The sequence below is a fragment of the Lolium perenne genome, chromosome 1 (assembly GCF_019359855.2).
Source record: "Lolium perenne isolate Kyuss_39 chromosome 1, Kyuss_2.0, whole genome shotgun sequence".
Classification (NCBI taxonomy): domain Eukaryota; kingdom Viridiplantae; phylum Streptophyta; class Magnoliopsida; order Poales; family Poaceae; genus Lolium; species Lolium perenne.
The window spans coordinates 193,583,172-193,596,565 of record NC_067244.2 but is presented as its reverse complement, the minus strand read 5'-3'; the positions used below and the strand labels follow the sequence as shown (position 1 = coordinate 193,596,565).

Genomic DNA, 13,394 nt, shown 5'->3' with positions numbered 1-13,394 from the left:
GCATGCATGTAAGATCGATCACTCTAGACCCAATCTATTGTTCGAATAAACCTAACTCATTCAACGTACACCTTAGAGAGTTTAAGATGCTTACAGCCCTTGTTATAGAAGATGGTGGTGTAAAAGAATATGGCATTACCACCGAAGGATGCAGTGAGGAGGATATGCGTGAAGATCGTGTCGTCGCGAATGAAGATCTTGCAGCCGCCACCGGGTGCGGCTAAGACCGGATGGACAGAGGGAAAGCGAGCAATGTAGCCGAATGGGGAAGCAACAACATGACCTCCAGAGCATAGGCGTGTTAGTACAGATGATCCGCCGATGTATAGCATTGATGGAGTGTGGCCTCAGCCGTTGAGCTTGCTCAATGAATAAGACAGTTCATTCATGTGTAATCCGTGGCGGAGCTTCACCAAAAATCAGGGGGCGAAAGATAAAATGTCAGTGTTCGGGGGAGGGAGGTGAAATGCTATTTTTCTGCATCTAAACCGTCTCTAAAAAATTCCTTCACAACTTTGCACAAAGGGGAGGGGATGGGGGCGGCAGCGCCCCTTGACTTGCAGTAAGCTTCGCCAGTGTGTGTAATATAAGAGGAGGTGAAAGAGTTGATATGGATTAAATGCGTGAATTCTCGAAAAGACGCAACTCCTCCCGCGAGTATCTCCTCGGCTGGTACTCGCTCCTAGGTTCTCTTTCATCGGTAATATTTCGGATATACAAGAGTAAGAAAAGTAGTAGGATTGGCATGATACTATGGATCATGTTTTTTTCTTCTTTTGCCAAAGACCTCGTTTTCGCTCATAATGGAAATGCAAAAAACCATGTTATTTCTAATCACATAAAAACCATGTTATTCCGGATAAGACACGACAAGTCTATGCTCAGAAATTTGTTGAGGAAAATAAGAAGTCTCGTGCATGCTGGAAGAATGTTGAGCCCCTCATATTTGATCGAATATAAAATATCTTGCATGTTGACACACGGCTGGAGAGTGACCGCTCATGATTGGCGACACAAGTGAACACCACACCACGGCCTCCATCCACTCGTTGCGATCGCAGGAAACGAATTTAAATACGGGGTCGAAAGCATCGTCTATCTGCCCCAGCTTACATCACCGCCACACAACCACAAAGTTAAACCGATTTCCCACCCGAACGGTCAGCAGCCAGCCGCGCACCAAGAAACCAGGAGAGACCACGACGCAGCCAGCCATGAGCGCGTCCGAGCAGGAGGAGGAGATCGCCGGCCCCGTCGCCGTCAGGAGGAGGCGGGACGGCAAGGAGGCGGCGCCGGCCAACGAGGAGCCGGCGCTCGCGGCGCTGGCCGACGACGTGCTGCTGCAGATCCTGGGCCGCCTGGAGGAGGACCCGCGCGACTGGGCGCGCGCCTCCTGCGCCTCCCCGCGCCTCGCCGCGCTCCTCCGGGCCGCCTGCTTCCCGCCGCGCGTCTCCCAGGCGCTCCCCGCCGAGCTACTCCCGGCGGACGGCGCCCCCGCCGCGTGGGCCGCGCTCCACAAGATGTCCGTCTGCTGCCCCGGCCTCCTCCGCGCCGGGATCCTCCTCGAGCCCTCCGACGACTTTGGCCTCGAGCTCGACATCGGGCCCGACCTCACCGTCCCCGCCTCCTCCTCCTCCTCCTCACTCGAACCCACAGCCACCTCCGAGCCAAGAACCACCGCGCTGCCGAACCCCAGCGACCCACCGGCCACCGCCGACGCCACCATGTGGTCGCTCTACGATGACCTGTACCTCGACGCGGCGTACGACTGCACCTCCGAGTCGCACACCCCCGCCGCCCCCGCCCCCGCCGCACCGGCAGACTCGCCCCCACAACCAGCACCAGCACCAGCACCCAATGCCGTCCGCCGCGGCGTGGCGTCGGGGACCCGCCGGCGCCCGCGGAGGTGGCTGGGCCCCGTGGGCGCGCACCTGGCGTCGGGCTCCCGGACGCTGAGCCGCGAGCAGGGCAACAAGCTCCTGGCGAGCCGCTTCCGGGGCGACCGGCTCTACATCTGCGACTGGCCCGGGTGCGTGCACGCGGAGGAGCGGCGCAAGTACATGGTCTTCCGCGGCGTGTTCCAGGACTTCGCGCGCTCCCAGGTGCGCCGCGCGCTCCGGGACACGCGCCGCCCCACCGTCGCCCTCGACTGCGCCTTCTGCGGCTGCACCGAGGCGTGGGACCTCTACTCCGCATTCTGCCTCCGGAGCTTCTACGGCTACCACGACGACGGCGAGCCCGTCGTGCGCGCATACGTCTGCGAGAACGGACACGTCGCCGGCGCCTGGACCGAGCGCCCGCTCTACTCCTGAGCACTGACTCTCTCCTCCGCTGGCGACAACAATGGCCGGCGTGCCACGCTCTGCCGTCGTGGATCTACGCGAGCTCTGAGATCGTGCGTGAGTACTGTATCTTTTTCTCTTGTTGATGATGATGATCAGGAGCTAGCGATTCAGATTTCGCGTCCTCTCCTATGCTTAGCGTAACGAAGAATGAAAGTGGATATTTCCATTAACACTGGTAGCGTGGTCTGGTAAATCTGGTGCTTTCTCCGTTGAGTTCAGATGAGCTCATGTGCTGCAATTACAAATTTTATTAATCTACTCCTTCATTGCAAAATCAAAGTTCATGTATACATTTTTTAAAGTACTCCCTCCGATCCCTTTTAGTTGACTTGGATTTAGTACAAAGTTGTACTAAATCTGAGTCAATTAAAATGGATCGGAGGGAGTACAAAACTTATAGAGTAAGTACACCCCGTCATCACCTAAGAACATATAATTTACATCATATGATGTAAAATACATCACCTGTTTTTGCCCATTCTCAGCTTTTTATATCAACTGTTTTTGCTCTCAACTCAAATGATGTTAAATACATCACCTCTTCTCTGAAAGTGCTCCAACATATGATGTATTTTACATCACCACCTTGGTGATGTATGTTTTAGATTTCCAAACATATGGATGAACTTTGATGAATATTATGAAACAAATGTCACATATATGATAAATAACGTACGAATTAAGATCAAACACACACATATCATCAAGTTCATCACAAACATATCATTAAGTTCAAGCATTGCATAGTTCAACAAGCATTGCATGGTTCACCATACACACAAACATATGCGAAGTTTGGCAAACAAACATAGACAAGCAACAATGCAACATAGTTCCACAAACACACAGGGACCATAGCAAAGCCACTCATCATCTTAATGACGGTTGCCCCTCCATTTCCTCTCGTGCCTTCATTGCCTCCGATGTCTCCATTGGTACCATCTTCTTGTGGCGTCTCTTCTCCACTAGCATCATCACCAACATAGCTGGTGTTGGAAAAATGCCACCACCCGTGGAAGCACCACTCATACTGCCCTCCATTGAAGGAATGCCACCACCCCTGAAAGCACCAGTGTCTCCGCTCATGAAAGCTCGTATGCCTCCACCCATTGAACCTCCAAAGACCTCCACTCATGTAGGTTCCCATGGCGGGCATGCCTCCGCCAAATCCAGGCATGGCGTCAACAATGTATGCTCCCATGTCGGGCATGCCTCTCCCCATGTAACCACCAAACCCGGGCATGGCGCCACCCATGTATGCACCCATGTTGGGTATGCCTTCACCAAACCGCCAGTCATGGAAGCTCCTCCAATGCCATTGGCCATGCGACACATGTATCCCATCATTTGCTTATTTTCCAACAATTGATCGTGACATAGTTCTATGTATTGTGTTTGCTTCTTGCTCATGCCACTAGTGTCCATGAACATTAGCTTTTCCTCCCTCTCCTCGGCTCGATGAGCCTCTTCCGTAGAATTTTTTTATCCTCAACTTGTGCCTTGAGCTCCTCAAGGCCTCCAACCTCCCTCCTTCACCGCCTTCCTCTCCTTGGTCACACGCAACTCTTCTGTCTCTTTCCTCTTCATCATCTTTCTTCCTTCGGCCATCTCTTTTCTCACATTCATGATGTTTCGTCACCGATACTACAATATTGAAAACAAGGTAATACATCTTTATGTCATTGCATTGCATTTGATTTTGCACAGTTGCAAAAAAAATTTGAAAATGCATACCTCTCGGTCATTTCATCGACCAACTTGCGACCGGCCGGCGATGCGTGTGAGAACACCGGCTCCTCCACGACATGGGCAGTGGTGGGGGTGGCGCAGGGACCACGATCTGGGCGATGGCGTTCGAGGGGTTCTTTCCACACCCGCCGGCAATATTCTTCTTGGTTCTTCGAGGAGCGGGTGCGGCCGGTACCGACGCGGATGTTGTCGGTGCTGCCCTCTTCGAGCCGGCCGCCTTGACCTTCTCTGCGGGCTTCAGCCCCTTCTGCTTCAACGGAGCAGCACCAGATGTAGTCGACGCAGTGCTTGGGCGCGGCGAAGACCGACCGACGGACGAACGCGCTAGGGTTTGAGCCCGTTGCAGCCGCGGTGGCGCTCGATTTCCCCGGGAACTGGCCGCCGGTGGCGACGGGAGGGTCGGCCGGGGCGGGCGGAGGCTAGGGATGGTTGGAGGAGGGATCCATGGCCAGGATTCAGCCATCGACAGGGCAGTCGGGCTCGTGCGGGTGAGAAACTAGGAAACGATCAAGTGACGGTTGAAGCTCGCACCTGGTCGTTGGTATACGATACATCACCTCCTAGGTGATATATATTTGCATCGAGATGTAAAAAAAGTTGGATCGTTTTTTACATCTACATCATCTGCTAGATCTGTTTCTTTTAGGGGGGGGGGGGGGGGGGGGGGGGGGGGTATGGCATACATCCTTTTGTATTCGTTCATTTCTGATTATTCTAAGTTGCAACTTGCAAGTTAGGGCTACCATCAGCCAGTACTATATATCAATGATTGTCACAGATCGTCCTGTGATATGATAATCAAAATTACCAGAAAAAGAAGTTCTAGTGTGCGTACGGTTGATAACGCTCCACCCCCTTTGGGCAATTGGCACTGATCCTCTCGGATTACATGGGACTCCCCACCAGAAGCAATAACAAAATTCCCTTGTCTGTGCTTCCATGCAAACTCTATGCTTAGTTGATCCCCCGTTACCATGACGTGGTGCCGCGGCGTACACACTCCTCGTATTGTTTATCCGTGGCCTTGGTGAGTTGGTGTGGTAGGCAATCGGTCATCGTCCAAGGGGCAGATGCTAGCTGATCTTTTTGATTCGTACGGATGATGGTGGTGGAGAGGAGATGACTTTTTTCTGTGTGTGTTACTCCTTGGTAGTATTCCACAGATTTGCTGTAAAAATTGCAGGCATTAGAGCATCTCCACCGGTAGCCCTCAAATAGATGCCCGCAGGGGCGGCGGTACCTCCGTTTGGGGGACGCCGGCACTACATCATCTATTTGGGAGAGTTGTTCCCACACCGGCGCCCCCAAACAGGCGGCCCCGATAGTAGTTTTTTACACAAACTACATATTATGCTTAAAGTTTCATTTTAATGTCATTCAGGATCGAGGAATGAATAATATTTTCGGCAAATCCGAGTAAAACATTATTCACTCCTCAACCCCGGATGACATATGAAACCTGCTTCACTTCTAGCCACGAACGTCAAGTAGGTGGCTCTATCCGCGGCCACCGCCTCCTGACGCAGCTGCCGCTCCAGGTCCTCCCGCCGCCGACGGTGATCCAACTCCTGCCTCTGTAGTCCTGAATCTGCGTCTCCTCCCGCTGCAACCGCCGCAGTGCAAGCTCCTCACACACCCTCTAGCATCGCGCCTCCCACCGGCGCTGGCTCAGCGCCTCCCGCCGCCGCCGCGCCTCCTGGAACTCCAACCGCTCCGCCTCCTCGAGCGCCACCCGGTTCTCCTCCTCATGGCGCCGCCGCTCCGCCTCCTGGCGCTGCCGCTCTGCCTCCCGCCGCGCCTCCCCGCGCTCCCTCCGCTCCGCCTCCTGGCGCTGTCGCTCGCCCGCGTCGTAGGCATCTACGGTCGCCGCTAGCGCCGCCTCCTCCCACGCCTCGTACTCTGCAAGTTGCGGGTCCGCCTCCATGATTTCTACGGCCGCCTCGTCCCACGAATCGAACATTGTGCTATTTTTCTAGGGTTTTTGCACTACGAGGCAGGGGAGGAGGGATAATATAGACCGCCGGCGAGACGGGAAACCTCCCGCGCGGTGTCGCAGCTGGAGAATTTTCCGCGCGGCGTCCTGGCATCACTGACATGCGGATACCACACCCAAAATTTTCAGCATCGCGAGGCACCGGCGCGCCCGATTCGCGCCCTTGGCGAAGGGGCCGGCACGGGGTTGTCGGCGCTTCTATTTGGGCGCCAGTGTGAGCCCATTTTCGCTCCCGGCCCCAAATCGCTATCGGGGCCTCTATCGGGGGCGCGGGTGGAGATGCTCTTAGATGCATTGCTTCTGTGAGGTTTCTTGAACAAACTGCAATTCATTAAGGGTGTGGTTGGTAGCCTGAAGGCCGTTTGGGCACTCAGCGGAAAATTAGGCCGTTTGGTTGGCTAGGCTTCACTGTGTTGTTGCATAGCACAGATTTTAAAGCACATCGTGATCTGCCTTGGGAGGAACAACCGAATCGATCGTTTTCACCGGGCCTGCCCCGTCCTTAGCGCTAGCCTGCACGTGAGGAATGAGAGGGAAACTCCGCGTCCCATCGGGAACAAACACCATAAATCGCCTCACTGCCTCCACTCCTTCCCCTCACTCTGCCTCTTCCACTCTCACCCCTAACCTGTCACATCCAAACTTGGCGGTAGCACTACCGCTACCGAATCTGCCGCATCGCAACAAGGAGGAGGAGCGGGACCGGACGGCGAGACGACGGTGACACCGACCGTGACGACAAGTACATGCACCAAACTGGACCTGCACCGCGAGTACAACCGTGACCTCAACCTCGTCGTCGACCTTGACAATGGCAGTAAGAATGTCAACCATCCTCTATGTAGCTTCTTCATCGTGGATCTGCGCGAACACGCATGGTTATGCACTATGCTATGACATGTCAATTAGATCTGCTAGGGTAATCGTGAGGGTTTGGTTCCAATAGATGTTTGCTTGATGGTCGTCACGATTTAGGACTACCACGTAGCTATTTTCAAGTTCAAGGTATCGATTTAATTGGATCTGGAACTACTTCTTGTTCACATGCATGGTAGATCATTCCAGATCGGATGAACATTCCATCCTAGAATGTTTTTACTGTACATGCAAACATGGGATATGGGGTTTTTTGCTCCTCCGGTGTCAGATCTATGATGCGATGCTTTACATGCATGTGTGCAAGCTAGGCCGATAATTCAAATGTGATCACCTTAATCTCAGGATGGAGTTACCAAACCATGTACATTGTACTAACAACGAAAGTTAACAATGAACTAGGTTTGCTTACGCCATCTCTGACATATGTGTGTCCAACCAATGTATGAGGCCGTAAAATTTGGCATTGCTTAGCTAATGCATGCTTCTCCCTACGGTTACAACTATAACAATGCATACATCAATGGGGTAGATGCACATTTAACAGCTTCTCTCCATCAGGTATCGAAATAGGTTGTGCATGGAATTTGTTAAATGCTCAATGATCTCATAGACCTTGAGCATTGCTGCTATGGTGGTTGAATCATACGATGCACTTATGAGGCATACATTTCGTTCATTGTGCTATTCATATATTAGGCATGTGATTACACAAGTATTCAAGGGATGGTGTGATCAAAACTAGAGTTATGTGCACGCAAAAGTGTGCATTTCTCTTATTTCGCTCACACCATCCATATGAATGATGTCTACCTATATATGAGGCCTTTTTTTTGGTTTTGTGTTTGAGACCGATGATTAAAAACGTGGCCCAAATCTAGGGATGGAGTGAGTGAACTATGTACATGGTGCTAACAGTAATGGTTAGCAATGTACTAGGTTCACTGACCCCCTCCCTAAGATTGATGTGCACAATGATTATATAAGGTCCTAACTATTATTCAGTTGTTATGATGATCCCATGATTATAATATGGCCACATATTGGTGGCCAAACGATCAGACAGAATCATTCGTGCCGCTAGGTGGTTAATACGAGGCACATTGCTTGATTGTTCTTTGCCCTAGATGGCCAGTGACTGAATGTGGCACCCTAATAACACCAAAATGGTGCTATCCACCCTTTTCCATTGCACAAACACTCCTCCTTCTGCATTGTCCTTGGTTGAATATCATCAATTAAGGTGTTCACTGTGATTTGTATTGTAAGGTCTTACATGGTTGCTTCTGTGAGGCGTTCTTTCTTCTTTGTTCTTTGGCCGATGATTACAATGTGGCACAATGCAAGGCAAGAGATTCTCCTTAAACCTACTCATGTGTGCAAACATATTGCTTGTACACTAGACTTGGTTTGAGGACAATCACATTGCCTTATGTGTGACCCTATACACAAGGACTCTTTTGTTCATTCTTGGTGTGAGACTATGATGTAGGTAGATGCTAATTGTTGACCCTGATTGCACCATAGGTGTGTGATACTTTTTTTGTTTCTTCTGCAGGCTAAGATCGACCTAGGCACACCTATGGAGGTTCCCGGTAAAGGTTCCACGGAGATGCCACCATGTTGATCGTGGAAGAAGAAGAAGTTTGAAGTTGTCTTGTTATGTCTCACTAGTGTCGACGAACTAATGTTTGCTGTTAGGAATGCATTTCACTGCCAACTTTCTTTTCTAACATCCACATGAATAGAGCTGAAAACCCCGTATAAAAACATGGTTGTAACTCATAGCCTCATGTTTGTTTAGGTGTTCTATAGAATAACACGATTATGTGCATCATGGTACTCTCCACATTTTTTAACAATTATGCACTACAATTAAGAGACTACTGCACCTTTTTTTATGTCTGAATAATATCTTTCTCATAATATTGTTTTTATATTGAAATATTACTTATTGTATCCACATAGATAAATTCACTTAATATACTTAGAGCTACGAATTTGAGAGCTAAGGAATTTTCAGCATTTTGATTTCTACATGAGCTTTGTCCAAATTACAAGAAAATGTATACTTTTTATTGGATTAACCTTTTAAAGTGAAAAATATAAATGTTATTAGAAAGTGCAACTATGTGAATTAAGTTGTGTTTTAAATAATAAAAATACTCAATAGAAAGTCTCTCAATTACTTATATTATTTTTAATAGTTAACCTATGTTTACCAAAAAGTTTCTACTAACGTATTGTGAAATAAACTAGCCCGTGCAGTGGCACAGGTTGAAGACTAGTATAGGCTAATATGGAAACAAAAATTATGTGTTGTTGTTTTCCATCCCTTAATCAATAGGTGGTTTAAGAATGTGGAATATTGGCAACGTGATTGGAGGAAATATCTTGTTAATTTTTCTTAAAGCGCCCGGTGAAACTATTGTTGAGCCCAATACAGACGGAGTAGTAAAATACTACTAGAAGGGAGCGAGTATGTATATACTACCTCCATTTCAAGAATAAGGCGTCCTCGTTTTACGTGCTTTTTATTTGACCAAAAAATACTTCAAATAGATAAAAATTATTTGTATGAAATTAGTATCATTAAAAAATGCTTTTCAATACGAATGTAACTGTACTAATTACATATAATATAATCAAGACTTTGTTGCTTAATTTTTATGATCAAAGTTTGTCTTGGAATACGCATGTGCCTTATTACTTGAAACGGATGTAGTATTGCACTAAAACAACTAGAGATAGGTTTTGATTGTAAAAAAAAACTAGAGATAATACTATATTAGATTACTGCATCTCACAACCAGTGCAAATGTAGAACAGCAGTAGAATTCAACTATGATCCTTCTGTCTTAGCACATATACGTCAAGGGTACACATTACGTTTTATAAGAAAAAATATAGGAACTTTACGAGCCACGGCTTTGAACTTGAGAAGTTTAGGTAGCAAACTTGGAGAGGAGCTCCTTGAGAACTGAGGGGCTGCAGTTGCTGATCACCTGCTCCAAGCCATCAGGCGTGAAAATTGAAGGCAACTTAGTACGGGTTTTGATGAACTCCAAGCTCTCATGCTTCAACAACAAGCACCGTCTGCGCTCAGCCACCCCAAGAATGTCGGCCACCGTGGTCGCGCATATGTATCGACCGGCCAGCATCTCTTCACAGATGGACTTGAGTCTTTGGACATCATACTGGTCTGCGGCTTCAAGCAGCTGCAGCAGCCATGCAGTTTTCCCTTCATCCTCTTTGGCTCTGTCATCTTCCATGTCGGCCATCTTGAGGTCGGGCATTGCGCCGGTGTAGATGAAAGTAAGCAAGCCCCGAAAGACGCCTGCTTCGATGCGGTTTATCTTCACGAGACAGGCGCCGTCATCCATGGCGCCAAAGAGCTGCGCCTTGAAGACCGCCGATCGGGCTGCAAGCACGCACCGGTGCGCCGCGAACATCTCGCCGCCGACGTCAAAGGTAATGTCGGCGCCCTCTGTGCTGTGGAGGAGATCGCCGAAATGGATTTGAATGCCGCCATGCTCATGCTCCCTGGTGTTGGCGTCCGGCTTGACGACGACAACATCACAACGGATGGCGAATCCGTCATTCATATGCCTTGATCGCTCCAGAACCTCCCTTTTCGCGAACCTTTCTTCGCCATGGCCGTTGTCGTATTTTGCAAAACGTTGGCTTTGACGGTTCCTCGTCGACGCTGGCAACTCAGGCTGGTCAATGAAACTGAACACGAACTGAGTCTCCACGCTCTCACCCTCAGTGGCAGATGATGGGTCAAGGGTAAGGAAAACGGATATAAATTCATCGTCCTCCTCTTTGTCACAGACAACAGGGTAAAACTCGAGATTCCAGCGATGGCCTCCAACAATGAAAGGACTCGACAAGATGCAGCCGCGGTCTGCAGGTGATAGTGCTTTTTCTCTGGCACGCGAGTAGCCTCGGACCACGAGCAGATGGTACCCGCTGTCCGCGCCGGCATCGACGGGCGACGAGGTGGAGTCGCACAGCTTGCCGTCGACGATGAGAGACACGCCAGCGAATGCCATGTCCGGCGAGCCTCGGTCGGTTGATCTCTGAGAAACATATAGAGAAGAATCAAGTGAGACCGGGCGTAGTTCGTGTCGGATGGCATCATATGCTTTGAAAAGAACACGGTGGAAGAAATCTAGGGCCGGCGGGGAGAAGCAGTGAATCTGCATATGTATACTTACTGATCGAATCGAAGAACGGAAGGATCACAGTCACCGGCCGGAGTCCAGACACACGGCCGGGTGGGAGAAGATGAAACGAGCCAATCAACGAGATTGCCGAAGGGTGGAGATTGCAGTTGCAGAGGGTGAGCTGAGGCTGGGTACATTTATGTACATTCTCTCTTCTCAGAACACGTACTCCGGAGTGCCCCTCGATCTGCCTCCTTGAGAGCTGAAACACGTATGCCGTTCTAATGAAGGGTTCACACAATCACACTTCACAGTTCCGAGGAGACAATCCATTGCCCCTATTGAGACCAATCGGTTCATTTCGTCTCGCTTTCACACGCGTATTGCGTGCCTTGGCTCCACCTTCTGACCCATCGGCTCCCTTGCACCACTGTATGAGCAAAATCAGTGATGCGTCGGCCGCTGCGACACGAGTTCCAAAACCAAGTGAAACAACACTTGTTACAGCCTACAAGTGTCGATAATTGACACCATGACATGAATCTATAGCATACGGCCTACGAGCATAAGCTTCAAAACCAAGTGAAACAGCACTTGTTAGCAAGGAACACCATCATATACCCCTAAAGCAATTTACTTGCAGAACAAAATAGACAATTCATAATGCTATCGTGAGTACTTTTGGTCGCTCCTCCACGAAAAAGTATTGGATTATTTTTTGGCAATATGTCCCTCCCGAGTCGCTCCTCTCCGAGCGACTCCAGGGGAACCCTAATCCGCCGCCGTCCGCCACCATCCTGGCCGCCGCTGCTGCCCTCCCTGGCGGCGGTGGCGGCGCCCATCCCCTCGACTGATGGTGGGCAGGGGAGGCGTATCCCGGCGGCTCCTCACGGGAGGAGGTGGGAGGTCGACTCCGGGGCGCAGGGCGGCGCGGCTCTTCCTGGCAGGCGCCTGAGGATCTCCAGCGGGAGGCGTTGAGGAGGAGGGGTGTGGCGTCCATGGAGGTGCCCTGACCTGCGAGATCCGGTGGAGGCTGTGGCCCAATCTGGTAATCGTGGGGTTAGGCCGGTGCTCTGCACTGGATCCCCTTGTTCCTCTTCTGCCTTCTCAGCTTTGGAGACGACCAACGGTGTGGGGACCTGCTAGTCTTGCGAATAATGGCGGCGGTCCTTAGATTTCTTCTCGCGCCAAGATGCAGATCTGCCGGTGCCTGTCCTCATCGATCTGGTGGATGTGTCGTCTTCCGGAAGGATCCGTCGGCGCTCCATTGGGCGAATCAAGCCTAGAGATTGTCGGATCGAGTGGAATTCGGTCGAGTGCACTCATGTTTGTTCTCTGGCCGTTTGGTTACAGAGGGAGCGCTTCGAAGCTCTGCTAGCGGTTATTACCATGGAGCACGTTTTCGTTCCGTGGTGCTGGCAGAGAATGACATGGAAGCTGAGATCTGTGGTCTTGCAATGGTGACTCGAGTCTGGGTGGCGAGGAGGCATTGGCTTCGTGGTCGGTGTCTTTGGGGCAACGACATGCGAGTGGGAGCGACTGCACAGGAGAAGTTCAAAGTCTTACCATTCAGGGTGAAAATCCAAGGTCTGGCCTTAATTGGTTGTGCCTGGAAATGTCCTTGTTGAAGGCATTGCTTTGAGAGTGAGGATTTTCTTCAGGGTGAAAACCTAAGATCTATGATCAGGTGACGATAGCGCTGGTGCACCGTTACCTTCTTAGAGGCGTCGCTTTTGGAGAAACTGAACTTCTGGTGTTGCTGTTCAAAGGATTTGATCACTGTAGCGGGGCTTTTCTTTTTTTTGGTAATTCTTCTTTTTTTTGGTTGTGTGCATCCGTAATGTCGCTAGGACAGTGAGTTGTTGCAGAGGCTGGATGTAATTGGTATCTCTATGATATTAATATATACTCTTTATCAAAAAAAAAATCATGAGTACATGAAGTTAGGATTTTTTTAGGAACTTGAAGTTAGGATCGTGATCTCAGGAATAGAGGAACTTCGAGAAAGGAATCGATTATGAGAGTCCTAACTATTGCGTCATTTTTCTACATGGTTACGGTTTCTCCTGTTACTGGCATGGTTACGGTTTCTCCTGTTACTAGCGGGTCGATGCACATGCACAAACACCGAGATCGAGGATCATGGTTGCTCTAACTTAGGTGCACATGGGTGTGCATAAAGGTGGATACCACGATAAAAACCATGGTGGGTAGCGTTGTATAATCACTAACCAACAATTTCCAGAATTGGAGGGGGGCACA

General features: G+C 50.0%; 2 protein-coding genes across 2 annotated transcripts; one reads left to right on the top strand and one right to left on the bottom strand.

Annotated features, from left to right (window-relative positions):
- The first annotated feature begins 1,087 nt into the window (after positions 1-1,087).
- Positions 1,088-2,624, top strand: LOC127317269 (phytochrome A-associated F-box protein). The gene has a single exon (XM_051347799.2). It carries the CDS (start codon positions 1,215-1,217, stop codon positions 2,310-2,312), a length of 1,098 nt encoding a protein of 365 aa, XP_051203759.1. The 5' UTR covers positions 1,088-1,214; the 3' UTR covers positions 2,313-2,624.
- A 7,284-nt stretch (positions 2,625-9,908) lies between these two features.
- On the bottom strand, positions 9,909-11,018 carry LOC127335956 (BTB/POZ and MATH domain-containing protein 2-like). Its single transcript, XM_051362696.1, has one exon. The coding sequence runs from the start codon at positions 11,016-11,018 to the stop codon at positions 9,909-9,911; it is 1,110 nt and encodes a 369-aa protein (XP_051218656.1).
- Positions 11,019-13,394: the final 2,376 nt, after the last annotated feature.

Excerpts from the sequence above, each read along its gene's own strand:
- LOC127335956 (XM_051362696.1), bottom strand. The coding sequence starts at position 11,018 with ATGGCATTCGCTGGCGTGTCTCTCATCGTCGACGGCAAGCTGTGCGAC.
- LOC127317269 (XM_051347799.2), top strand. The coding sequence starts at position 1,215 with ATGAGCGCGTCCGAGCAGGAGGAGGAGATCGCCGGCCCCGTCGCCGTC.